The 27,151-nt window shown below is 61.5% G+C and overlaps 1 protein-coding gene across 1 annotated transcript; it reads left to right on the forward strand.

Moving 5' to 3' along the window:
* Nucleotides 1-15,478: 15,478 nt before the first annotated feature.
* MYL3 (myosin light chain 3) lies at nt 15,479-21,533 on the forward strand. Its single transcript, XM_036333778.1, has 7 exons — nt 15,479-15,684; nt 18,656-18,683; nt 18,808-18,957; nt 19,594-19,767; nt 20,984-21,061; nt 21,149-21,189; nt 21,329-21,533. The coding sequence occupies exons 1-6, from the start codon at nt 15,544-15,546 to the stop codon at nt 21,175-21,177; spliced, it is 600 nt and encodes a 199-aa protein (XP_036189671.1). The 5' UTR covers nt 15,479-15,543; the 3' UTR covers nt 21,178-21,189; nt 21,329-21,533.
* The last annotated feature ends 5,618 nt before the right edge of the window (nt 21,534-27,151 follow it).

Here is a 27,151-nt window from a genome sequence, read left to right on the forward strand (position 1 = left end):
CAAGGATGCTGCTGTTCAGGAAAGAAAAAGGCCTGAGTCAGAGTTTTGCTTAAAAAGAAAAATTAATTATTTTTTACCAAGTCCTACACCGGCCCAGGACTTTGTCCCAGACCCTGGTGGGGGGCGAGGCAGGGCCAAGTGCAGCAGCACCGAGGTGCCAGGGCTGGGCTCCCCCCTCCCCCCGTGGGTCTGCAGTCAAGCTCCCAGGCCGCTCAGCCCCTCAGGTCTGTGGCCCCCGTGGTCCGCTCCTTGCCCTCCAAGCCTCTCTCTAACTAACTCCCCTTCTGTCTGCTGTGGTGTCCCTGTCTGCCCCTTCAGTCCTTTCCACATCTCAGAACTTTCAGGCCTTAAAAATAAAGTAAAATAAAGCTTCAGGCCACCACGACATAGGAGCACAGCCCCGGTGAGTGACTTCAGTTTTGCACACCTGAGGAAATCCTGTGGGGCTGAGGGTGGCTCGTACCCAGGCAACCGGCAGGAAAACTGAGGTCTGAGAGGGCTGGCCTCCAGGTAGTGCCCATGGCTGCCAGCCAGGAGAGGCACGGGGGCCCTCCTTCTGCCCTTGTCCTGAACCCTGCAAGCCCACAGCCACCCCATATGTGACTTGTTGCCCACTGCAGCTTGGGCTCCCGGTGTGAACCTCCAGGAAATGCTCTGGGAGGGCCCCCAGTGCCCCCAGTGCCCCCAGGCCCAGCACCAGCCAGGCAGGGGCAGCTGCAGGTGGGAGAGGCAGAGGCTGAGCACACAATGCCCCCCCTCGGTGGGTCCTCAGAAGGAGCTGTGGCAGAACGGGGGGTGGGTAGACAGGGAGGAAGATATCGTTCGAGATCCTGGAATTCCACCCCAGGGCCCGGAGACCCTGGTTGCAGGCTGCCTTTCTGCCAGCCCAGCCCCGGCTGGTTTGAGCCTGGAAGTCCCAGGCTCAGCCTGACAAGGTGTAATGATTCACGTGGCCCCCGCTCAGCACATTCCAGCGGCTGCCCCAGTGCCCAGCGCGAGGCGGCCGGCCCCAAACCACCCCAGCTGCTGGGCATGCTCCGTGGGCCCCATCCCCAGAGGTGACCCCTCCCCAGGTCTTCCAGGCTCCTGGGGACAATTTCCAAAGGACTTTCTAGTTCACAGGCTGGAGAAGGAGGCAGGGAGCGCGTCAGGCCTGGCCTCCAGGTGGGGAAATGAGGCCTGGAAATAAACATGACGAGCAGCAGGCACAGGGCTCCTGCGCTCCGAGCGGGCAGCGACGAGGGCTGTCCCAGGGCACACAGGCCGTTCTGTGCCCATGGTGGGGCCAGATTTAAACTTTACCGGTCAGTGGGCAGCTGGGTCTTCCCACTGTTCCCGTCCTCACTGGCCAGGGGTCTGGGCAAGCGCCTGCTCTGCCCTGCCCTGTCGCCCTGCCCTGCTCTTGGCCTCAGTCCCCTGATCTGCCGTTCGTGGAAGGCAGGCCCGGCTTGGCGGGGCGCCCTCCGTAAGGGCCCAAGCACTCGGGGCTTGGAGGCAGACCCCTGAATCTGCAAACCTGAGGTCCTGTGTCCTGGAGCTTTGAGCTTCCAGCCACCGATGTGGGCCAGGCTGGCTCCTCCACGGGGCCCAGACCTGAGCTCTGAGGGGCACGTCTGGCCCTCAGCTCCGGGGACAGGAAGTTGTATTTTGGTCCTGGGTCCTGGGGAAGGAGGCAGGGGAGAATCGCAGCTCAGACCCAGTCATGTTTACTCGGGCCGGGCCCCTTCTGAGCTCAACAGGCCCATTCATTGGGAGCCCCATAAACCCTTTGGGGCTCCCTTAGGTTCAGGGCACCTGGACGCCAGGCCTGGCTGCCGCCCCCAGACCTGCTGGGGGCCACGGGCAGCAGGTGGGGCAAGAACGAGGTGGGAGCCTCAGTTTCCCGATCTTTGCTTTGGAATAACAGCTCCTGCCCGTGCGCCTTGGGGATCAGCTGGAAAAACACTGAGAGCACATGCTCAGGTCGTGTGGCCTTCAAGGCGAGCCCGAGACCAGCGGACCCCAGGCCCGGCCTTGGTGCTCACGATGGACACCCTGGCGGGTGGGTGTGGGTTCGCATCCACCAGGGAGGAGCCCTTTATCCTCTCCAAGGCTCACTCCCTCATCTGTGACCAGAGTCTCCAACAGAAGTGGAGGCACGGGGATTGGATGGGCCCTGGGGTCTGCTCACCTCCCCGCGCGTCACACTGTCTGCAGCCCTCCGACTGGTGGGGTAACGTACTGCCTCGCGGGCCCCCAAAGTGGAAGGGAGGCAGCAGCAGCATTGGGTGGAAAGGACCGCGACTGGGGCTCCGAGGGACCTTCTTCACCCTGGGCTTGTCCCCTGGCGGCCGCTGCCAGGTTAGCGTGGACGTGCTCAGAAGTCAGCTCAGTCCCGTTCCCGTGCTGGGCAGCTGAGTGGAGACCCTGGTGTTGGGGAGGGAGATGTGGGAGCAAGACCTCCCGCCCCAGGCCCCCTTTCTGCAGCGCCCCACATGCCCCCCACAACCTGGCCAACCACTTCTGGCCCTGGATGGGGGAGGGGAGGGACTCTCGTTTTCCAGACGCCTTCCAGGTGGGGTGTGACTTCCGGCTCCAGCGGCTATAAAATCCCCAGTAGCCGGTGGGTCTCTGGCAGGAGGGGGGGCGGGGGCCGGGGGTCGGCGCTCCGAACACCCTCTGGGGCCTGTTGGACACGTGTTTCCGCTGCTCCCAGCGTGGGCTCCCGCGGATGCTATTTATAACCTTTAAGAGCTCCTACTGCTGCAAAGTTTTCTTAAACTCAAAATATCACCAAGGCCCTGGGCACGCGTTCCAGAGGCTGCTTGGCCCTGCGGTTAGAAGGGACCAGGGGCCAGGAAGGAGGAGGCAGCGGGCAGGGCGTTAGCTCGACACTGGTCCTGGCTGAGCTGTGTTGGGACCTGGGTGGGGACCCTCAGGCCTGGACACCGGGCCCTGCTTGGCCTGGAGGAGCCCGCTCGGTGGGTGGTCCTTGGCCACGCTGGGGCCAGCTCCCTGGGCCTCAGTTTCCTCTCACCCCGAATGCCTCAGAGGACACTCGCAGGTACAGGCAGGAGCTGGCAGGGACACTGGGAACATCTCGGCTGGGACCAGGCTGTCCAGCACCTGGCACCGAGCCTGGGCCAGCGGCACCGTGGACGTTGGCTGAACTGGCCAGAAAGGGAAAGCACTTTGGGGAAGTTTATAAAATTGTGTGTGAGAGCGATGTCCGGAGAGGGGCAATGGCGTGCCAGAGGCCACCCAGCCCATCCAGACCAAGTCCCTGGGCCTTCCCCGTCTGAGGCCCCCCCCCCCCCCCCCCCCCCCCCCCGCCGAGGCTCCCAAAGACAGAAGAGGCTGAGGGCCCTGACGGGGGACAGTTGAGTTGCCACCTTAGCGAGGGCTCGAGAGAGCGTGAGTGGTTCTGCATAACTCAGATACGGCCCAGAGCTGGAGGGGCCCTGGCAGTCACAGGGTGCAGGGAGGGTGGGGTGCCTGCACCAGCTTCTGCTGGCCCTAGTAGAAAGCAGAGGTCCCAACAGCCCCAGACTCCATCGTAAACTCCATGGGGGGCCATGGTTTAGGCTCCTGAACCCCACTGCACCCCTTTCATTCCTGGCCTACTTAGCTGGTGTAGGGGTGCAGAGAACAGGAGCTCTGGCCTCAGGACCATCCAGTGTGTCCCGTCACCACCAGGAGCACCTCTCCCCACAGCCATCCCCACCAACCAGCGGTCACGCTGCCTCCAACGCAGGCTCCCCATCCATTTTCCAAGTCAGACAGGACCATAGAGGGCTCTTTGGGGGAGGGGTGGGGAGGGGCGAGGAAGTGATGACCTCGCAGGGAGGAGAGGGAGGGAGTGAGCTACGTGTCTGGAAACTCAGCCACTTCTCTGCCCAAAGGTCTCCCTGAGGCTCAAGGACCAGGTTGGTCCCTCCTTGAACTGAGCACTTCTGTGTGCTGGGCTGGGCTTGGGGACCTGGGCGCCCTGCTTCCAGGAGCCACTTCCCTGGGGGCTCCCCTATCCTGGGGGCTCCCCTATCCTGGGGGCTCCCCTATCCTGAGGGCTCCCCTATCCTGCAGGCTCCCCCATCCTGGAGGCTCCCCCGTCCTGGGGGCTCCCCTATCCTGAGGGCTCCCCTATCCTGTAGGCTCCCCCGTCCTGGAGGCTCCCCCATCCTGGGGGCTCCCCTATCCTGGGGGCTCCCCTATCCTGCAGGTTCCCCCATCCTGGAGGCTCCCCCGTCCTGGGGGCTCCCCTATCCTGCAGGTTCCCCCATCCTGAGGGCTCCCCTATCCTGCAGGCTCCCCCATCCTGCAGGCTCCCCCGTCCTTGGGGCTCCCCCATCCTGGGGGCCTGCTACCTGAACCCTGGATGGGCACTCGCCTTTGCCCCTGCTTCTCACTGACCTGCTCTTCCCTTCTCACCTGCCCTTCAAATGCCCCCTCCTCTCTGAGGTCTTCTGGATCTGCCCGCACTGCCCCCCCCCCCCCCCCCCCCCCGCAGAGTGAGACTCAGGACTCTGATGCCTCTGTCCTGAGGGACTATGAGCCCTGAGGGCAGGGACTGCGTGATCTCCTGGTCCCACTGCCTCCTCCCTGGTAGGAAAGTCCATCTTCTCGCCCTGTACCCCTGCAGGATGGGGGGGGGGTACTGGCTAGAGCTTAGAGTGCAGATACACTGCCCCCTCTCACCCTTAGTTGGGGAGGCCCCTCATCTTCTGAGCCTCAGTGTCCCCACGAGGAGGGAGGGAATCAGGGCTCAGGACCCTCCGAGGCCGTGGACAAGCCCATGGGTTGTGAGAGAGTTCTCCTCCAGGGGGCCTGTGAGACCCAACCATCAAGGGAAGGTTCTTACTAAATTGGGGGCAGCATAAGGGGCAAAGGTTGGTGCAAGTGCAGGAAAGAGGAGACTCAGGTCCAAGGATGCCCCAGAGTGACGGCTGGAGGACCGGGGAGCCAACCCAAGATCCCCCCCACCCCCCCGCCCCGCCCATTGTACAGGTGTGAACACTCAGGTCTCGGTCGGAAGAGGCCCTGGAGTTGGTGAGGGCCGGGACCAGAGCCCTTGATCTGCTCTGGATGGGGCATGATGCGCTGTGTCCTCTAAAATGTTCACTGTCTCCCCGAACAGCCTCTCCTCCCCACCCATCTGGGCTGTGGGCTTCCCTGCAGAAGGTCTGGTCTGGGTGCAGGGAGCTGGGTGCCTGGCCACCCTGTCCGTCCGCTCCAGGGCCTGTATCTGGGTCCCTGGGCTGTTTGAGGGTCAGTCCACATTCCTGGGTGAATGAATCTCTGCATCTGCTGTGGTCCCCTCCTGCCCTCGAGGCCAGCCTGATGGGGACGTGCCTGCCCACTGGCCACCCTTTCCCTTGTGCCTTCCCTCTGCCTGCTCTGGAGTCCAGGATCTGGGAAAGGAATGGGTCGGGAGCCTTGCAGCGAGCCCTTTCCCACGAGAGCCGAGCCTTGACCCTGTCCTTATCTGGCCCGACTGTGCCAAGAACAACACAGATGCGAGGCTCACGAGCCCTAAACGTGGGGACACCGACCTCCAGGCCCAGCTGCTCTGCTCTGGCCTCTGTTTCCCCCTGTGAACAGGGTGGGGGTGTCCTTCCAGGGAATGGAGGAGGCAGCAACAGCAAGGTCCCAAACACCTTGCACACCCATTCCCACCCACACACATGTGCACACGCGTGCAGCCACCCAGGCCCCGCCAGGCAGGCTGCTCTGGCTCCCGATTCCTCTGGGCCCAGCCTCTCTCCTCCTTCCCAAAGCTCCCAGTTCCCACTCAGAGCTTTTTCTCCTGTGAGCTAGAAGGTGTGAAGTGTGAGGTGTGTGCGTGTAAAGGCATGTGAATGGAGCATGTGTGTGCAAATGTGTGTGGATCTGTGTGCACAGATGTATGAGCATGCATCTGCATAGCCCCAGGATTTGCGTTTAAATGTGTGTGCAAAGGACTGTGTCTGTTCTTGGTTCAAGCCCTGGGGGCTAGGGTTTCTGAGTGGGTGTGTACGTGTGTGCATGTGGACATGTGCGCACATACACACTTCAGTGTGACTCCTGGTGGCCCCAGGGCTGGTGGGAAGGGACCAGATGGGTGCAGAGTGGCAGGGACCAGCGGTATCTCCAGGCGGCAGACCCAGCAGAGGAAGGTGAGCCTGAGTGAGGTGCTTGCTGAGTGTGTGTGTGTGTGCCAGACATCACCACACCTGTGGGCGGCAGGTATATAAATACCACATAGGCAAGTCCCAGAATGGACCCTCACTATTCCTGGCTGGGGGCTGGGGCCATTTTTAACACTGCCCCACCCCCTGGGCCACAGAGGGTGTTTATGTGGCCACTGGGGGCAAGGCCACAGCTGGGACTGGGTGGGGTGGGTGGGGACAGCCTGGACCTGTGGGGCCACCACAGGTGGGGCATCTGGAGGGGACAGAGAGGACGGCCTTGCTGCTGCCATCACCTCTGTCACCTCCTGTCACCCCTCTTCACCCCACCACTGCCCTCCTGTCGCCTGCACTGTCTCACTCCTCTCCTGTCCCTTCCTCATCGGAGGCCAATTCCGTGTCCGTTTCCGGACGTTGGAGGGAGTGACAGGTGAGGAGTGGGGGTCGGGGGAGAACGTGCTGCTGTAAGTCACATCCCGCCGGGCTCTCCCTGGAGCTGCCCCCACCCCTGCTTCGGAGTCGGTCCCCGTCTGTTCCGGGCTGTGCCACTGGTCTCTGCGCCGTCCCGGCTCCGGTTTCTGCAGCATGGCCCCGGGCGGGCGCCGGCTCCTCCTCTCGGCCCATGAACTGTTTGCCTGAGACAGTCGGTCCGTCCACTCAAACAACCACCCGATTCAGACTCCCCATCTGACGGACGGGATTTTTCCCTCCTGCTAAATTTACTTGCATTTTTGACTGAATTGGCCATTCAACAGAGGTTGTGTCCACATGCCCCCAGCGCCGTGCCAGCGAGGAGCGGCTCACAGATGGACACGCATGCAGAGCCGGAGTGCCCCCCACGCTCACATGCACTGTGGTCATGGTCTCGTGTGACACACACGAGATGACAGGCGCCCACATGGTCACACATGTTCCCATCCTTGTGCCCCAGGGATACATGTGAGCACACGTCTGCAGGATCACACACACGCTCACACCGCATGCTGTGGTGACAGTGTTTATGCCCTCAGACCTGTCCTGGGGAGCCTCAGGGAAATGGGGGCCTGGGGAGCCCCGCCCGCAGCCTGGGCAGCCGGCTCCCTCCCCGAGGCCAGCTCCCCGTGCAGCCTCCTCCCCCGCTCGCCGGCCGAGGTGGGGTGCCTGGTCATCTCGGGCCGCGGGGCCCCTGCAGGCCTTAATAGCAGTTCCCAGACCCCGAGCCTAAAAGGGGACTCTTTTTTTTTTCTTCCAAGGACAATAAATATTTGCTCTTTGGGAAACGGCTGGTGGGAGAGAACAGGGTTTGGCCCAGTGGTGGGGAATGTCCAGGGCAGCTGAGGGAGGCCACAGGCCACGCTGGGGGCGGGCTGGGCCCCTCCGGAAGCCGGACCCGCAGGCAGAGCGGGGCCAGGGCTGCGGCTCCTCCTCACCTCTTTCCTCGGACCCCAGCCGCAGGCCTTTGTTTTCTCAGGGCCTTGGCCCATCCTCTCCTTCTCAGACCCCTGCACCTCAAACTGCCCCCTTGAGGGCCCTTTTCCGCTCCCCCTCACCCTGTCAGCCCGCATCCCTTTCCCATCCTCTGGGGGTACCTGGCCCCACCTTGCAGCCTGACTCTTTGGACTAAATAGGGGGTTCAAGGTCACCAGACGCATTTCCAATCTGCCTCCTTAGACCAGCCACCACGGGCAGGCCGATGTCCCCCACCAGGTCCCAGAGAGAGCACGCCCTTCGGACTGGGCCCGGAGATTAAGGCTCTGCCCTCCTTCCTGAAGGACCAAGCCTGGCCCACGCTGTCCCCCAGCCTGTCCCCAACGGGCGCTGGTCCCTGGAGGCCCCTGCCTGTCCACCCCTCCCCTCTGCTCAATTGGGCTCCCAAATATAGCGGCCGTGGCCACAGCCAGCCAGGACACCACAGCCCGAGCGTCAGTCCTGGGCCAGGATCAGAGGGGCAGGGGCTGATTATAGGTCCCGGGGCCAAACCCAGGGCTTGCCTGCCAGCCCACGGGCCCTGCCACCCCGCCCGCCCAGAACCGCAGGGTTGGAGCATCTGGTCCCGTCAGCACAGTGGGCAGAGGCGGGGCCTGAGGCTGTTTGGCTTGCAGAGGACAGAGTTGTCTGTGTGTGGCATGGGGGTGGCAGGACAGGCTGGGACCCAGGGCAGCGACTGTCCTCGGAACACAGCCTTACCTTGCCCCCCCGTAGCCATTGTACAGATGGGGAAACTGAGGCCAGGAGGAGCCAGGACCAGCCTAGGTCAGAAGCCCCTCAGGAGCTCCTGCCTCCCCTTGGCCCTCCTCCCATCTCCCAAGCGCTGGGCTGTGCCTCCGGGAAGCAGGCCACATCCTGTTGGTGGCAGAGCGGCCCTGCTGGGAAGTCCTCCTCAGAGTCAAACTTGCACCCAAGGCTCCAGGGGCCTGGGGTGGTGCCCAAGTTCCTCTCCCTGGGCCTTCATGGCTGCCGCGTGCCACCTCTAGCCAGAGTTGGGGCGTCGGTGGCCCCGTCTGTGCAGCTGGGCAGGGACAGGGGCCCTGCATGGGGCCTGCATTCATGGCACCCAGCATGGGGTAGTGGGTTCCCGTCCATGTGGACACATCCGGGTGTCCTGCGGGGTGAGCTGCAGCCCATGGCCTATCTGTGCCCGGACCGGCCCGGGTCCCCAGGACCTGCCCAGCAACATTTGACCTACTTCTAGGCTCTGGGTCTGGCCCAGGCCGCGCTCTGACTCCTCCGGGAAGTGTGGGCCTGCATCCCAGCCTGGGGCTGTGGGCCAGGAGGGCGGGCTGGGAGGGCCAGGCGGCTGCAGAGCCTGCGGCCAGGGACCAGGGCACGTGGGGAGCCAGACCCTCCTTCCCTGTCTCTGGCTCCTGGGCCCCAGGGACAGCCAGACCTCACCACCCCTCCCAGCCCTCCCCCCTCCACGTGGCCACCATATTCTGAGCTCCCCAAATGGGAACAGGCTCTGATGGGATGAGGGACATTCCTCAGGCCCCTCTGAACGTGGCAGGGTCTGCCAAACACTCGCCTGCTGTGCCAAGACTTCACTCCTCCACCCGCCCGCCCTCGTCTGCAGAGAGCGGGCAGTGCCAGCCTGGGAGCCCAGCAGCCCCTGCCACGGGTCCTGGCCTGGGGTCTGGGCATGTGTCTGTGGGTCTGGAGTCTGGGTTTAGAGTCCGGGCTTGAGGCCTGGGTCTGGCATCCTGGGATTGAGAGTCTGGGTCCCTAGAGCAGGTTCTGGTTCTGAGCTCTGGGTTCTAGGTTCTAAGTTTGGGGTTTGGTTCCTGGGACTGGAGTCTGGGATCTGGGTTTGGGGTTCCAGGTTCCAGGCCTGCAGTTTGGGGTCTGGGTAGGGGTCCTGGGTTCTGGGTGTGGGTTCAGGATTCAAAGGCCAGTTCCTATCCCCCTGCGCCCCCTGCTGGCTGCTCATCATGTCTCACTGCCCACACCACAGGTCAAGCCCAGCTCTGCAGGCTGCTGGGAGGACTTTCAGCGGCGAAGGGAGTGGCTCCGCGAGCAGGCCAGCTGAGGGGGTGGCCGGTGGGCAGCCACTGGCTGGTTGCTGTCCCAGAACCCTCGTGGGTCAGCAAATGCCCTTTCTCCCCAATCCCCACGCTCCACTCCATGGACAGGGTTTGGCAAGGGGTCCTAGGCCCCCCGTGGGGAGGTGGGTACATTGAAATGTTTGGGACATTTGCTCACCCAGCACGTATTGAATGCCTACTGTATACCAGGCTCTGTTCTAGACGCTGGGGATACATAGCTGTGGAAGAAGAAAAATTCCTCCTACGCAGCTGATACTCACAGGGCGGATACACATAAGAGACATGAGCCCGGCCAGCCTGGCTCGGTGGTTGAGCTTCAACCTATGAGCCAGGAGGTCATGGTTCAATTCCCGGTCAGAGCACATGCCTGGGTTGCAGGCTCGATGCCCAGTACGGGGCGTGCAGGAGGCAGCCGATCAATGATTCTCCCATCATTGATGTTTCTATCTCTTCCTGTCCCTTCCTCTCTGAAATCAATAAAAAAATTTACAAATAAACACAGTAACAAAGAAACAAGCTCAGGAGAAACCAAGATGGCGGCATAGGTAAACACCGGAGTTTGCTGCCTCGCACAACCACTTCAAAAATACAACTAAAAGATGGAACGGACATCATCCAGAACCACAGGAAGGCTGGCTGAGTGGAAATTCTACAACTAGAAGGAAAGAGAAAAGCATACCGAGACTCAGAGGAGGTGCGGTGCGGAAGTAAAATACAAAGGTACAGAGGTGCAAGCGGAGTGGGCTGGTGGCTGAGGGCGCGGTTGTCTTTTTCAATTGGGAGGGAGTCTCAGGCTCTGAGCTCCAGTTCCGGGCGAGTCTCTGGGGGCCCAGACTCATACGGGAGAAGCGGGACTGTCTGGCATCGGTCGAAACTCGAGGGCAGCTTTCTCTCGGAGGGGCTTGCAACGATTGCAGGGACACTGAGAAACGGGGCCTCTGAGGGCTGGACTGAGAGCAGCCATAACTGCTAGCCCCGCCCTGTTGATCCCATGGGCCCTGCCCCGCCCAAGCCTTGCAAGGAGGCTTTTGCTGGATAGCCTCAGGCAGAGGCTAGATTAGCACCTCCCTAGAGATCCAGGAGCCAGTGTGCCCAGTGGTCAGAGTGGGACCATCCAGTTTGCAGCTCCTCGGAACCATAAAGGACACACTCAGGGGGCAGACTCAGTGAGCACCAAAGCCCCATTGAAGCAAGTCTTGCCCCAGAGGGGTGTCTCCAGCACAGAAGTTCCCCCACTGCAGACACAGCTGATTCTCACAGTCAATTGGCCTGGAGGTCAATTTCTCCCAGTGTTACCTACAACAATCAAGGCTTAACTACAACAAGACTGTGCACAAAGACCACAAGGGGGTGCACCAAGAGTGTCCTCCTCAGGTAATTGGGGAGGCTGAGCCACTGGGCCCTATAGGACACCTAGCACACAAAGCCACTCTATCAACACAGGGAAGCATAAAAAATGCGGAGACAAAGAAACAGGGCACAAATGACCAAAATGGAGGAAAGCAAACTACTGGATATAGAGTTCAAAACCACACTTTTAAGGTTTTTCAAGAACTTTCTAGAAGCCGCCGATAAATTTAGTAAGACCCTCAAAAAGACTGGTGAGACCGCCGATAAATGTAGTGAGATCCTCAAGAAATCTAGTAAGACCCTCGAGGTTGTGATAAAGGACCAACTAGAAATTAAGCATACACTGACTGAAATAAAGAATATTATACAGACTCCCAACAGCAGACTAGAGGAGCGCAAGAATCAAGTCAACGATTTGAAATACGAAGAAGCAAAAACCACCCAACCGGAAAAGCAAAACGAAAAAAGAATCCGAAAATACGAAGATAGTGTAAGGAGCCTCTGGGACAGCTTCAAGCGTACCAACATCCGAATTATAGGGGTGCCAGAAGAAGAGAGAGAGCAAGATATTGACAACCTATTTGAAGAAATAATGACCGAAAACTTCCCCTACCTGGTGAAAAAAATAGACTTACAAGTCCAGGAAGCGCAGAGAACCCCAAACAAAAGGAATCCAAAGAGGACCACACCGAGACACATCATCATTAAAATGCCAAGAGCAAAAGACAAAGAGAGAATCTTAAAAGCAGCAAGAGAAAGAAACTCAGTTACCTACAAGGGAGTACCCATACGACTGTCAGCTGATTTCTCAACAGAAACTTTGCAGGCCAGAAGGGAGTGGCAAGAAATATTCAAAGTGATGAATAGCAAGAACCTACAACCAAGATTACTTTATCCAGCAAAGCTATCATTCAGAATTGAAGGTCAGATAAAGAGCTTCACAGATAAGAAAAAGCTAAAGGAGTTCATCACCACCAAACCAGTATTATATGAAATGCTGAAAGGTATCCTTTAAGAAGAGGAAGAAGAAGAAAAAGGTAAAGATACAAATTATGAACAACAAATACGCATCTATCAACAAGTGAATCTAAGAATCAAGTGAATAAATAATCTGATGAACAGAATGAACTGATGATTATAATAGAATCAGGGGCATAGAAAGGGAATGGACTGACTATTCTTGGGGGGAAAAGGGGTGGGGGGATGCGGGAAGAGACTGGACAAAAATCATGCACCTATGGATGAGGACAGTGGGTGGGGAGTGAGGGCGGAGGGTGGGGTGGGAACTGGGTGGAGGGGAGTTATGGGGGGAAAAAAGAGCAACAAATGTAATAATCTGAACAATAAAGATTTAATTAAAAAAAAAAAAGAAACAAGTTCATGTTAGGGTGTGCAGGGTTGGGGAGGCAGGTCCTGGAGGCGGTGTGTCACGGAGACCAGCGGGGCCTAAGCCCCGGGTCCCCAGGGGAGGGAACAGTCGGTACAAAGGCAGGGAGGCTGGTAGAACCTGGAAGGAGGCCAGTGTGGCTGGGGGTCTCCTGCCTCTATTCACAGGGTCCTCAGAAATCAGGCCCATATCTTCCCAGCATTCCCGTGGCTGTGCGTGTGGCCGGAGGAGGTGGTCGCCCCCGGAAAGGGCTCTGGAATGTGGCCCCAGACGGGACCACCACCCGGACATGAGTTGGAAGAGCCAAAGGGGTAGGACCCAGGCCCCTCCCCAAGTCCCTGGGCTCCCAGGACCCCCAGGGCCTGCCTGGGTCTTGCCTGCTGGGCTGTCATTCCTGAAGCACATGGAGCTCCGGCTGGGACCTGGGAGAGATGAGAGCCAAGCCTTGGTGTGGGCTGTCCTTGCTGCCCACCCTTCCCTCTCTCACTGCCCGCCTTCTCAGTCCACCTGCCTGCCCACCTGGCCGCCCCCTGCCTGGCTCTTGGCCTCAGCAGCCAAACCTGCCGGCCGCCCAGGGGGTGGCGTTCCTGCCTGGGGTGTGGTGTCAGCTGTAGTTTGATGGGTCTCATGGGTGAGCCCTGGGCCATGCTGCTCCCTGGAGCAGGGCTCAGACCAAGGCCCAGCCCAGCCTCCACCTGAGCCCAGGCGGGGGAGTGGCAGAGGGCTCTGTGCACGGTGTCCCGTCCGCAGGACCACACCTGCCCTGGGCACCAAGGAGAGGGACCAGGACCCCCCTCTCCACGACCCCACAGGCAGAGGAGGGTGGGCTGTATGGCTCTGCTGGGCGCCTGAGCCTGTCCACGTGTGTGGCAGAACTGTGGCCCGGAGGCCTGTGTCGCGCACCCACTGCTGTTTCCTCGATCCCCGGTGGTTCCCAAGGGAGGGTGGTGTGTCCGCAAATGAGGTGTGGCCCAGTGGACAGACCGTCAGCCTGCAGACTGAAGGGTCCGGGGTTCGATTCCGGTCAAGGACGCGTACTTGGGTTGCAGGCTCCCCCCGGCCCGGGGCCTGCTCCGCACGTACAGGAGGCAGCCCATCGATGTGCTTCTCTTACAACGATGTTTCTCTCTGTCAGTCCCTCTCTCTTTCACTCTCTTTAAAAATTAATGGAAAAATATCCTCGGGTGAGGACTAACAGCAAAAAAGAAAACACAAAATGCGATGGGGCGTCTGGGGGACCCTGTGCAAGTCCCCCGCCGGGAGTGGAGGGGGTGGAGCCGGCGGGTGTGCGGAGGGTCAGCGGGCCTGGGCCACGGGCGGGCCACCAGCGGCCTCGGCGTGTGTCCCCGGGGCTGCCCGCTCTTCCTGTGGCACTTCTGGCTCGTCTCTGTGGACCCCTCCCACCTCCTTCTCAGTCCTCGCCCCAAACATCTGGGAGAAAGTGAAACACTTGCTCCCCCGGCACCGGATGTCGTCAGGTTTCCAGATGGAGGATGCGCTGCCTCCAGATGCGGGAGGAACGTCCCGTGTCCCAGCTCCGAGGACCACCCCCGACTGCTGTCCCCTCAGGAGGCTGAGCGACAGGAAGAGAGACGGCCCAGCAGGTGGCGGTGGGGCACTTGCAGATCTCCCTTCGGGCTCCAGCCCCAGCCTCACACCCAGGACGGTCCCAGGGGTCTGGAATGGGGGGTGGGGTGGGGGGGGGGCTTTGCCTCTGAAGTTTCTATCAAAGGCTCCAGGCACTTAAAAATAACAGGGACACCTCCCTCCTACCCCCCGCACCGCTCCCTCCAGACACTGGGCAAGGAATGGGGCCCAACGTGTTTGCAAGATGTCCCTGCTCTCAGTATGCGCCTGGACGGGCCTCAGGCCACCTCAGCTTCCCTGCCCCCCTCCCCAGCAGTGGCCAGCCAGGCTTCCCTCTGTCTGCTGGTGCAGAGGGCTGGGCCCTCCAGGGTGGGCACAAAGGTGGGAACTAGGGGTGAACATCCCAACCTGGGCAGCCGGGGCAATCCTCACCAACCCCCTGGGGTCCCTCAGAGAGGCGGACCGTCCAGGTCCCCCACCAGAAAGGTTGGCAGAGGGAAATGGGGGGCCTGGGAGCAGCATCCGGGAGAGCTTCCTGGAAGAGGGGGGCCGTGGGCCAGGCCTGGGGTGCACCTGGCAGAAGCGAGGCAAGGGCGTTGGGCAGAGGGTGCAGCGTGGACAGGGCCTGGCGGGGAGCAAGCCTGTGGCATATGGGGCGGGTGTGTGACCGGGGCTGTGGGAGAGGCATGAGAAGCGAGCGTGAAACAGAAATGGCCTCAGGGCCTGGCAGTGCTGAGGCTGGAGGCTGTGGGCTGGTAGCTGGGCTGGCCCCCCCCTGGGCCCCCTCTAGACAGAGGCACGCATTCTGCAGCCCTTCGGGGTGCTCCTGCACCCTCAGACTCATGGCTGGGGCTGCAGCTGCCCGAGAGCCGTGACACTCACAGACACACACACACATGGAGACGGCATTGGCGCACACGGAACCCACCCCTAAAGACACCCAGGAAACACGCACAGACCCACCCCTCCCCCAAGGACACACAGAGCCCACCCCCGTACAGCCCCACTCTGTGCGGGCAGACACCTGGGGATTCGGTGCACAGGTGGGAAGTTGAGCTGGAGAGGGGCCTCAGGTGATCCAAGTCCTCCTGCCCCCACACGGCTCACGGCTCACGGCACACGGCACACGGCTCACGGCACACGGCACACGGCACACGGCACATGGCACACGGCACACGGCTCACGGCTCACACACACTCGGCGGCCTCTGCACCTGCTGGGTGCAGGGTCTGGCTGGGCCTGGGCGGTGCTTTCAGGGCGTGCTGTGTGCTGAGCAGCGGCCTCTGTCCTCCCCTCCCCCTCCCTCCTCAACAGGTGACTGGGGGGAATGGACAGCCCTCCCTCTCCCCACGGCTCCTGAGCCTGAACAATGCCCTCCCCAGGCCCCAAAATAGCCCCTGAGCCGGCCAATGTCCTTTTATGGCCCTGTCCCCATTGTGCACGCAGGGGTGGGGCAGGGGGCACGAGTGCCCAGACCAGATAAAGGCCAAGGGCAGGAGGCGCCCCTACCCGGCTCTGCTTCCTTCTCTCCTCGCCCCTCTGGGTGTTGACGGCCCCCATGGCCCCAAAAAAGCCAGAGCCCAAGAAGGAGGAGGCCAAGGCGGCCCCCAAGGCGGCGGCGGCTCCGGCGGCTCCCGCTCCCACGGCCCCTCAGCCCGAGCCCCCCAAGGAGAACGAGTTTGATGCCTCCAAGGTCAAGGTGGGTGTGGCAGGAAGGTCAGGGCAGAGTGACGGCCAGGGACAGGCTGGGCTTGGAAAGGGAGCAGGGAGCTCACGCTGGAAGCTTCTGCCAGACAAGCCCTGGCTTCGGGCATCAGGCGGGCTGGGCGGGAGGGTGGAGGGCAGCCAGCAGGACGCCCCTTGCCGCTGAGGGAGTGTCCTTTTGGTGGTTTTGGAGCCTCTCTCTCCCTCGCCCTTCTCCCTGGATCTCGCTCACATCCTTGGGGGATCCTGGAGCCGCCGCCCCCACCCTGCTGCCAGGCAGGAGCCTCCTTGTCCAGCGTGGGGCAGACGGGTGCAGACCAGAGGAAGCAAGGCCCTGCCCAGGCTGGGTCACACCCACCCCTGCCAGGTGCCCGAGCCCCAGAGCTGGGAGGGCCTTAGCTCTGAGGTGGGGGGATGGGGGTACAGGCAGGAAGCTGGGCTCACGCTGTGACCAGTGGTCCCAGGAGGCCTCCGGGCTGGGAGGCTTCCTCGGAGGCTAAACTTGGAGGAGCAGCCGTGACTCCCACCTGTGGCATCGGCAGGCAGAGCGGCACGCACCCTGCCCCCCGCCGCCTCTGCCCCCCAGCCCCTCGGGCTCCCACAGGCCCCGCAGGCCCTCAGGCTTCTGCACAGACCCACTCCTGCTGGGAGGAGCCGCGGGTGCGGATCCCTTCCCTGCTCTGGGTCTGGTGTTCGCAGCCATGGACTGGGCAGTGGCCCTCCTCCTCACAGCTGTGCTCTGGAGCTGGCTCCTGCCCCGGCCACCCCTCAGGCCACTGGCTGGTGTCCATAGCCCCCTGGCAAGGCTCCCCTGGACCCATGGTGCCCTTGTCCAATCTCACGGATCTGAGGTTGGCACACTCCCCTCTATAAGGAGGGAACAGTGAGGCCCCTCATGTGCCCCTGACCCCACTTCTGGCTGGTGAGGGGTGGTGAGGGGTGGTGAGGGGGTGGTGAGGGGTGGTGAGGGGTGGTGAGGGGGTGGTGAGGGGTGGTGAAGGGTGGTGAGGGGTGGTGAGGGGTGGTGAGGGGTGGTGAGGGGTGGTGAAGGGTGGTGAAGGGTGGTGAGGGGTGGTGAAGGGCTGGTGAGGGGTGGTGAGGGGTGGTGAGGGGTGGTGAGGGGTGGTGAAGGGTGGTGAGGGGTGGTGAGGGCTGGTGAGGGGTGGTGAAGGGTGGTGAGGGGTGGTGAGGGGTGGTGAGGGCTGGTGAGGGGTGGTGAAGGGTGGTGAGGGGTGGTGAGGGCTGGTGAGGGGTGGTGAGGGGTGGTGAGGGGTGGTGAGGGGTGGTGAGGGCTGGTGAGGGGTGGTGAAGGGTGGTGAGGGGTGGTGAGGGGTGGTGAAGGGTGGTGAGGGGTGGTGAGGGCTGGTGAGGGCTGGTGAGGGGTGGTGAAGGGTGGTGAGGGGTGGTGAGGGGTGGTGAGGAGCTGGTGAGGGGTGGTGAGGGGTGGTGAGGGCTGGTGAGGGCTGGTGAGGGGTGGTGAAGGGTGGTGAGGGGTGGTGAGGGGTGGTGAGGGCTGGTGAGGGGTGGTGAAGGGTGGTGAGGGGTGGTGAGGGGTGGTGAGGGGTGGTGAAGGGCTGGTGAGGGGTGGTGAGGGGTGGTGAAGGGCTGGTGAGGGCTGGTGAGGGGTGGTGAGGGGTGGTGAGGGCTGGTGAGGGGTGGTGAAGGGCTGGTGAGGGGTGGTGAGGGCTGGTGAGGGGTGGTGAAGGGCTGGTGAGGGGTGGTGAGGGGTGGTGAGGGGTGGTGAAGGGCTGGTGAGGGGTGGTGAGGGGTGGTGAGGGGTGGTGAAGGGCTGGTGAGGGGTGGTGAGGGGTGGTGAGGGGTGGTGAAGGGCTGGTGAGGGGTGGTGAGGGGTGGTGAGGGCTGGTGAGGGGTGGTGAAGGGCTGGTGAGGGGTGGTGAGGGGTGGTGAGGGCTGGTGAGGGGTGGTGAAGGGCTGGTGAGGGGTGGTGAGGGCTGGTGAGGGGTGGTGAAGGGCTGGTGAGGGGTGGTGAGGGGTGGTGAGGGGTGGTGAGGGGGTGGTGAAGGGCTGGTGAGGGCTGGTGAGGGCTGGTGAGGGCTGGTGAGGGGTGGTGAGGGGGTGGTGAGGGGAAGGCTTTGTCAGCAGGCTTCCTGGGGAGAGAGCTTTGCGGGCCGGGCAGCTCCATGGCAGGGGCAGGCAGGGCGCGCCTCTCACTGCTCTAAGGAGGTTGGTGGGGCCCGAGGGAGCCGCAGCGGGAGAGGTGCCAGTCGTGTTCCCCTCCCCCAAGCTCCTGTCCCTCCTGCGACCTTGACCTGGGCCAGTGATAAAAATAGACCTGGTGTCGGGTGGGGAGGGGGAGACCAGGAGGAGAGCGGGTCCCAGGAGGCCTTCTGGCCTCAGGTGGCCCCGACGGCTGTGCTGCCTGGGGGGTGGGGAGCTGCCCTGCCCTCCTGGGTGGGGTGTGCAGGACCCCGGTGTAGGCAGGGCCACATGAGCAACCATGCCCAGCCTGGAGGGCTCTGTGAGGGGCAGGCACATATCAACACACGTGTGAACACACATGAATGCACACATGCATATCACACACACATACATACACACACACCCTGTTGAGCTGAGCCCCCCATCGCACTCCTGTGGCCAGTCCTGCCCCTGCGCCCAGGCATGGTGGGTGGCAAAGCCAGGCTGGTTTGATCTGTGGCTTCAGGCACATCTGTTCAGGACCAGGGGCAGCAGGTCAGCCCCCCCCTGAGCTGGGGGCCCAGGGCACCAGGCCTCCGTCCTTACCACTTCCCACCAGGTGTCGAGGTTGGGGTCCACTCAGAGCGAAGGCCCTTGCTGGCAGGTGGGGAGGACAAGGGGGCAGGGGGTGTCAGGGTGAACAGTCGGAGGTCCCGAGGGATGGAGGCCGGGGTGCGGAAATGGGGAAGGGTGGGACGGCTGAGGAGTTGAGGTCTGGGTCTGGTCACAGAGTGACCCTCTGAGGCATCTTTGGGGTCTCCTTTCAGATTGAGTTCACTCCGGAGCAGATTGAAGGTGAGTGGAGGGTCTTGACCCTGGGTTGGGCCTGGGGCCCCCAGTCTGAGAGTCCTGCCAGAGGTGTGGGTGAGCGGGGGGGCTCTCGCCGGGGGTGTCCACAGCTCACGCCCTTTCCCGGTAGAGTTCAAGGAAGCCTTCATGCTGTTTGACCGCACGCCCAAGTGTGAGATGAAGATCACCTACGGACAGTGCGGGGACGTCCTGCGGGCGCTGGGCCAGAACCCCACGCAGGCTGAGGTGCTCCGCGTCCTGGGGAAGCCCAAGCAGGAAGGTCGGACACCACCCCCCCGAGAGCTCCCCCTTAGTGCTGGTTCCCTGAGACTGCGGGTAGGGCTGCCACATGCGGGGGGGCCCGCACGGGAACCTCCTGCTGTGCACTGGCCTCCACTGCCTGGACGAGGACATGGGCTGGTCTCGGGGGAAGCTGACAGGTGGCGAGGAGCACTGGCTTCTGCCCCCCTGGCCCCAGGCTGATGCACCAGGCCTCTGGGTCCTCGGGGACTGACCACATGCAGACCAGGCTCCCTCTGCCCTCCTGGGCCCTGGTCATCTCTCTGTGGATCAGGGCCAGTTGCCCTGGCCACACTGGCCAGAGAGGGCTGCTTGCTTTGCCCCCAGGAGGAGTTCACAAGCCCAGGGGAGGCCTCCACTGGCTCAGCTGCTCCTAACCAACCGCAGGCGCAGGGGGTGGGGTCTAGAAGGTGATGGCACCAGCAAGGGCTGTTCCGCAAAGGAGGGCGGAGGTGCTGGGCGAGGCCCGTGTGGTGCCACCCCAGCAAACCCCTCGAGAACAGGCTGCGTGGCGAACGCCTTTCTGGTGCCCGTGAAGTGCCTCGTGGGGTGGCGTGCGGTGGGGACTGGGGGGCCGAGGGAGGGCCTGCCAGCACTCCGGACCTTCTCTCCACAGACCTGAACACCAAGATGATGGACTTCGACACGTTCCTGCCCATGCTCCAGCACATCGCCAAGAACAAGGACACGGGCACCTACGAGGACTTTGTCGAGGGGCTGCGGGTCTTTGACAAGGAGGGCAACGGCACGGTCATGGGCGCTGAGCTCCGCCACGTGCTGGCCACGCTGGGTGAGGGCAGCCACCCCCACTCCTCCTTGGGGGTGATCCTAGGAGGAGCCACTTGGTCACGTGCTCCCAGGTCTGACAGTCAAGGCGCCTCTATGGCGAGGGACAGAAATGGGGGGGATTCAGACACTTAGGGGACTAGAGGAAGCGTGTTGGTGCTGTTCGCAGAACCCGAGGGAGACAGGAACAGCTCTGGGCTCAGGTGGGGCACAGTGGGGCACCCAGGAGGCTCAGCTCAGTCTCGGGGTTCACTGCCTCAAGGTCAAGACCCAGAGCCACGTCACCTGAGTGGCCAAGTAGGTCACGTGCCTGCATCTTGGGCATCCTGATCCCACTGTCAGGTGCCTGGCTGGCAGGGGTGCCTCCTTCTGAAACAGACTTTCTCCCGCAGCAGATGCTATTGAGCACCTATTGTGTGCCCAGACCTGTGCTGGTCTCTAGGGTTATGTGTGTGTGAGTGTGAGTGTGTGCTAGTGTGTGCACGAGTGTGTGCGTGTGCGTGTGTGTGAGTGAATGTGTGAGTGTGTGTGTATGTATGAGTATGTGTATGAGCGTGCTAGTGTGTGCATGAGTGTGAGAGTGTGTTTACGTATATGTGTGTATTTGTGTACGTTTGTGTGTGCCTGTGTATGCATGTGTGTATGAGTATGTGTGTGAATGAGTATGTGTGTATGTACATGAGTATGTGCTACTGTGTGCATGAGTGTGTGTGCATGTGTGCACGTGTGTATGTGCACGTGTGCATGTGTGCACGTGTATGTATGTGTGCACGTGAGTGTGCACGTGTGTGCGCATGTGTGTATGTGAGTGAGTGTGTGTGTATGTGTGCGTGTGGCTGGGGGTGGGAGAAACTGCAGTTGGCATTCCAGGGGGCAATAGCACAGCACACACAAAAGTACCGAGACAGGAAGGTGCCTGACTTCCTGGAGAACAGTAGTCCCCTCCATAGTCACCCTGCTCCCCGGACCCCAGCTGTATCCCCACCAGCCTCATGGGGACAGAGCCAGGCTCGAGGGGCACCAGGCCCGCACCCAGGCCCTGCCCTTTTTGGCTTGTCACTGATTCTCCTGGACTCAGAAACGAGGGTCATGGCCAGGGCCTGGGGAGCTACGACGTCAGTGCCCAGAGGGGGCGTGGGCATATGGGGAGGCAAAGCGCATGCAGAGGCCCAGTGTCCTCCCTTCCCTCCCGGAGGGTGCTGACTCGCTCCCACCCCCAGGCGAGAGGCTGACAGAGGACGAGGTGGAGAAGCTGATGGCTGGGCAAGAAGACTCCAATGGCTGCATCAACTATGAAGGTGGGCGCAGCGGGAGGGAGCCTCCTGGGGGGTCCTGGGGCCCAGGCTGCCCGGGGCCGAACCTGTACTCGCCTCCCTTCCCTCCAGCGTTCGTGAAGCACATCATGGCCAGCTGAGCCTACCCCCAGGTGAGCCCCTCAGACCTGCTGGCCCCACTGCTGGCCTCAGCCTGTGTCCCCTCACGCTCTGCCATCCACCCCTGCCCCGCCTCCCCATCCGCACCAGCTCCGCTCCCAGTGGACATCCTGCTGCCCCCTTTGCCCTCAGGGAGCCCAGGGAGGCCCTGCTGGGACAGCACGTGATGTTGGCATCGGTGGCAGATGGCCGGGAGCTGCGGGAAGGAGGGAGCCATGGAGACCCCACACCAGCTCTGCAGCACCCCCTCCCCCTGCCTCCCGCCTGTCAGGCCACATGCACCTGGGACTGTCCCCACGCCCTGGGGCTGTGAATAAATGCCTTCTTCCTGCCTCCCTTCCTGTTGCCTTCCTTCCTCCCTTCCCCCTCCTTGCTCTCACTCTTCCTCCCTCTCTGGGACCCTCTGGTTGGCTTCTCTGAACCCTATGAGCCAGTGAGCCCTGGACACAGCAAAGGGAGTCCTCTGAAAGGCTGTGCACAGACCCAAACCTCCCCATCGACCCTCATCTGATCAAAACGGCCCCATCTGGTGTGTCAACCCTGTGAGCTTGCCCCCCCAGGCACTGGGTGAGGAGCAGGGCTGACCTGGAAGAGGCCTGGGTGCCCTCCCTGGCTCTGTGCCCCTCCCCTATGGAGACAGCAGCCCTGCGGTGGCCCCAGATACAGAGATGCCAGTGCACTGTGAGCATCTCATTCCGTAACCAGCCATGAGGGAGCCAGGGGCCCAGAGCCACCGTGACACAGGCGGGGAAACTGAGGCCCAGCATAGAGAATGGCCTCGCCCAAGTCAGTGGGGAGCGCAGCAGGGCAGGACCTGGCCATGCTGGCTGTCAGAGCTGAGGAGGCCATAGAGTCCCTGCCTGACTCAGGTGGGAAATGGAGGCACTCGTCTGAGGTGTGGCTCTCACCAGAGGAGAAGGGTCTACCATGAGCTCCCCAGCCCTGGGCTTCTCAGCAGAAGACGAGCGTGCAGTCCCCAAGTGTGCAGTGACGGGGGGCGGGGGTGCACGCCTTGCAAACCTCTGCCCGCCACCACACCCTGCTCTGGGGACCCCCTTTCCTCAGAGCCCAGTGGGGAGAGCGAGGGGAGGGCTCCTGGAGGAAGAGATGCCCAGAGGTTGAATGGGAGGGAGAGCAGTGCTGCAGAGAGGCTGGGCCCTCGACATGGGGCTTGGGGGCGGGGATCAAGGCTCAGCGTTGGGGTGGGTCATGCAGGGCAGGAGACAGCGCAGGCCAGGGGACCTGGGAGGCCAGGGAAGCCCCTGGGGGTGCACGCCCATGGCCTCATGTGGGGTGAGTGCACCTGCATGTGCAGTATGTGGGTGCGCGGGTCAGGCTGCTTGAGGGTTGGGGTAGTGCGACATCTGCTTGCGAGTGAGCCAGGACTGGTGTGTGAATGCATGTGTGGGAGTCCTGTGGGGGTGAGTGTGCATGCAGTGCCCGCTGCGTCTTCCTTATATTCTCTCAGCGTTAATTGAGCACCTACTATGGGCCAGGCTCTGTTCCAGGCTTGGGAACAGTGCAGTGGAAAAGGCAGTCAAAACCCTGCCCTGAAGCGCCCACACAAACCCGGCAGGTCGCTGAGCGCTGAGTGTGTCCGCTGTGGTAAAGGCTGAGGAGGAGCCCATAGTGAGGAAGGGGCTGTGCAGTCAGTGTGTGTGTGTGTGTGTGTGTGTGTGTGTGCGCGTGTGAAAGAGAAAGGGGGGGGGCGAGAGAGAGAGAGAGGGAGAGAGTTGGGAGGTGTTGACATGTTAAACAATGAGGCTAGTGATTATCTGAGAAGCTAAGAGTTGGGCAAAAATGTAAGAGGAGATAATATCCAGATTACATAAAGAATTCCTGTAACTCAACAAAATGAACAACCAATTAAAAATAGGCAAAGGATCGAATAGACTTTATCCAAAGAAGATGTATAAATAGCCAATCAGCTTCACACTAATCATTAGGAAAATGCAAATTAAACTACAATAAGGTAACACTTCGCACCCACTAGGATGGCTAGTCCCTTCCCACAAAAAAAGCAAAACAAGAAATAACCAATGTTGACATCATTAGATGAACTAGAACCCCGGGCACTGCTGTGAGGTAGTGCAGCTGCCATGGAAACAGTGTGGAGGCTCCTCAAAAAACTAAAAAGCAATTACCATGTGACCCAGCAATCCCTCTCCCAAGCACAAACCCCAGAGGATGGACAGGAGGGGCCGGAGGAGACGTCACACGCCATGTCACGGCGGCATTAGTCACAGGTGCCCATCGACAGACGAAGGGTGACCAGTGTAGTCTGTTCATCGATGACGCGCTCAGCTCTGCAGAGGAAGGGGATTCCGACACCTGCTGCCACGCGGGTGACCTCGGGCACCACGCTAAGTGAAATAAGCCAGTCCCGGGAGGGCCAATATTCTGTGTGATTCCACTTCCGTGAGGTGCCTGGAGAGTTACATTCATAGAGACAGGAAGTAGGATGGTGGCTGCCAGGGCTGGGGAGAGGGAGTGGGGCATCTTGTTAAAGAAAACAAAAACAAAAGTGAGGAGAGTCAGAGTGTCTGGGGTGGGGCTTCCCCAGAAGCAGAGCTGAGACAAACCCAAATGCAGACAGTCTCCCCCGGAGGGGACCCAGGAGTGGAGAGCAGCTGGGGGGGAAGTCCAACAGGTACGTGGGAGCGGATGGCGTGTGGGCAGTGGGGCTCAGCCTCCCTGGAGGGATGCGGAGACAGACATTGACCCAGCAGCTCCCGTCTCCTCCCACCTGCCTTGGCTGTGCGCTTCCTGGTGTTTGAGGGAGCACGTGTCCACAGGGTGCCCGTGCGTGTGCGTGCCCACGTGTGTCTGCGCGTGCCCATCTGTGCATGTGCACACATGTTATCTCTGTGTGTGCATGCATGTGTCGGGCCGCTTGTCGGAGTGTGGACGTGCTGGGGACTCTGCCGAGTCAGCACTGTGCTGAGCGGCGGCACTGCCAGCCCGGCTGTGGCCTCCCCACAGTTGCATAAACACGTCCCGCTCCCCTCAAGCAGGGAGGTCCAGCCTGCGGCCATGCGGCTGGCGGAAGGCGATGGGGGCTCAGGGGTTGTCCTCCTTCAGCCTGGTCCCCTCCACACCCAAAGTGCCAGGTCAGATCCGTGAGGTGGGGGTTGGTCTGGGGTCTCTCCACGCCTCACTCCCCCCATCTGGCCTGGAGCCTGATCTCTGAGGTCCCGGTAAGGGGCAGGGATAGCCACCTCTCCAGGCCTGGGCCAGCCTGAGCCAGAGGGTCAGTGGGGCAGCTGGGGGCAGGGGGCCAGGGACAGAGCTCTGCGTCAGGAGCCCAGAACCAACTGTCCCTCCTCTGCTCCGACATCCCTGCAGGGACGTCCCTGGCCCTCGGCAGCTGCCACACCTGCATCCTCTCTCCAGACGCCATCCTCAGTGACACCGGTCCCTGCCCGGACAGGGGTCAGAGAGTGGGGAGCCCAGAAGGCCAGAAATTCAGGCCGAGGTAGAATGAGGTCAGAGGGTCTGGAAGAAATCAAGTGTTGGAAGAAGATCTCACCAGGTTACCAGAAGGAAAGAAATCAGACCGCAGGCAGGAGAAGGCAGACCCTCAGGCTCGGACCCCCAGCTGCAGGGTGGCAGGCAGAACGCCGATAAAGATCTTTATTTTCAAAATATATTTTATTGATGAGAGAGAGAGAGAGAGAGAGAGAGAGAGAGAGAGAGAGAGAGAAACACTGACCCGCTGACTCCTGCATGCCTTCTACTAGGGATCAAGCCCCCAACCCGGGCATGATCCCTGACTGGGAATCAAACCATGACCTCCTGGTTCATGGGCCTACGCTCAACCACTGAGCCACGCCGGCCGGGCTGGCAAAGATCTTAAGAGAAATCAGGGGTTGGAGTAAAAGGGTCCAAGCAATGAGTGTATGAAATGAGAGGGGGTGTGGAGCTGAGGAGGGAGGGAGGAGATGGGGCGAAAGAAATTGGGCCACAGTGTGACAGACAGCCGTCCTGTTGCATAAGTGGGTGCTGGGGGGCGGTGCAGAATGGAGTGCCCTGCTGTTGGGCCTCAGGCCGCGGGATGGTCCGGAGGGTTGAGGGGAGGGGGAAGGGTGAGCTGCCTGGGTTCAGGGCAGCCGCACCCCCGGGCACACTGACCCAGTCACCTCAGAGAGCAGCAGGGAACCCCCAGACCGTGAACCAGGTGACCCAGCACAGCAGTGCCCCTGGGGCTCTCCCAGTCCCTTCCACAAGCCCAGGCCGCCCGCGCCGAGTTTGGGGGTGACTTGTTCCTGCCTCCCAAAGCCACACAATCCTGGTTTGCCCAGATGCTGACAGAGCACAGCTGGAATGTGGAGTGTGTGTGAGAGCGCGCGCGCACACACACACACACACACACACGAGCACGCACGCACGCACACACACACACGAGCGCGCGCACACACACACACGCACACGAGCACGCACGCACGCACACACACACACGAGCACGCACGCACGCACACACACACACACGAGCACGCACGCACGCACACACACACACACACACGAGCGCGCACACACACACACCCGCACACGAGCACGCACGCACGCACACACACACACACACGAGCGCGCACGCACGCACACACACACGTGCGAGCGCGCGCGCACACACACACACACGAGCGCGCGCACACACACACACGAGCGCGCGCACACACACACACACGAGCGCGCGCACACACACACACACGAGCGCGCGCACACACACACACACACGAGCGCGCACACACACACACACACACACACGAGCGCGCACACACACACACACGAGCGCGCACACACACACACACGAGCGCGCACACACACACACACACACACACGAGCGCGCACACACACACACACGAGCGCGCACACACACACACACGAGCGCGCACACACACACACACACACGAGCGCGCACACACACACACACACACACACACACGAGCGCGCGCGCACACACACACACACGAGCGCGCGCACACACACACACACACACGGCTTCCCGGGGATGCCCAGCAGGCCCCTCTGGTCTCAGCCGCCAGGGCCCCTGCCTGGCCCTCCACCCCAGCCTGGCTGAGGATGCTCAAGGTGCCACCATTTCCTTCCCATCCTGGTTCCTTCCTCTGTCCTATGGGTCCAGGCACCTCAGGATTGACTGAGGCATCGGTGAGAATGGCTGCATCAGAGAGTTTTCGGGAGGGCTGGGGGATGGGGTCGGGCAGCTGGGAGGCTCTGGAACTCCTGATCTGAGGAGACTGTGCCCCTGAGAAGTCCGAGGTCGTGGCCAACTTTCTGACTTTTATACTTTGGTCAAGCTGACCACGGTCCCCCTTCCCTCACACAGGTCTCGTACCCAGGTCTGGAAGCCCCTGCTTTTCCTCCCCTCAGACCCTCCTCCACCTCGCTCCCCTCCTGGTCGGTTCCCCTCTCCCCCAGGTGCATGGACACCACTCACAGATGCTCTAGAGCAGCCTCTCCAGCGCCCAGCTCACTGGGATAGGTAGCGAGAACCCCGTCCCAAGGGGTGTGCAAGCAGAGGCGAACCATTTCCTCAGGAAGCTGCAGAAGGGGCTCGTGCCCTGGTCAGACTGGAAGCACTTGGGCATCCCCAAGGCCCAGCCAACCTGTGAGTCCAGGAGCAGGAAGGCCCATGTGTGTCTCCCCTGAAGTTCACCGTATGCATCTTCAGGGCCTGCCTGTCTCTCCTGAGGTCGCATCCTGCCTACTTTACTTTTTTTCTGCCTTGAGAATATCCTTTGTTTACACAACAATGGTAGGGGAGCTAGTGGTTGCTGTTTTCCGTGGCTTTATTTGGCAAAATAAGACCTGACGTGTCGATTTTTAAGTTTTGAGGAAATTTCAGTTTGTTGCAATCAATGTCTTCCCAAAGCCTGGGATCGCGACCCTTGAATGGGGCAGATCCTTTCCAGAAAGTCCAAGGCTCATTTGAATCAA

The sequence above is a fragment of the Myotis myotis genome, unplaced genomic scaffold (genome assembly GCF_014108235.1).
Source record: "Myotis myotis isolate mMyoMyo1 unplaced genomic scaffold, mMyoMyo1.p scaffold_m19_p_13, whole genome shotgun sequence".
Taxonomy (NCBI): domain Eukaryota; kingdom Metazoa; phylum Chordata; class Mammalia; order Chiroptera; family Vespertilionidae; genus Myotis; species Myotis myotis.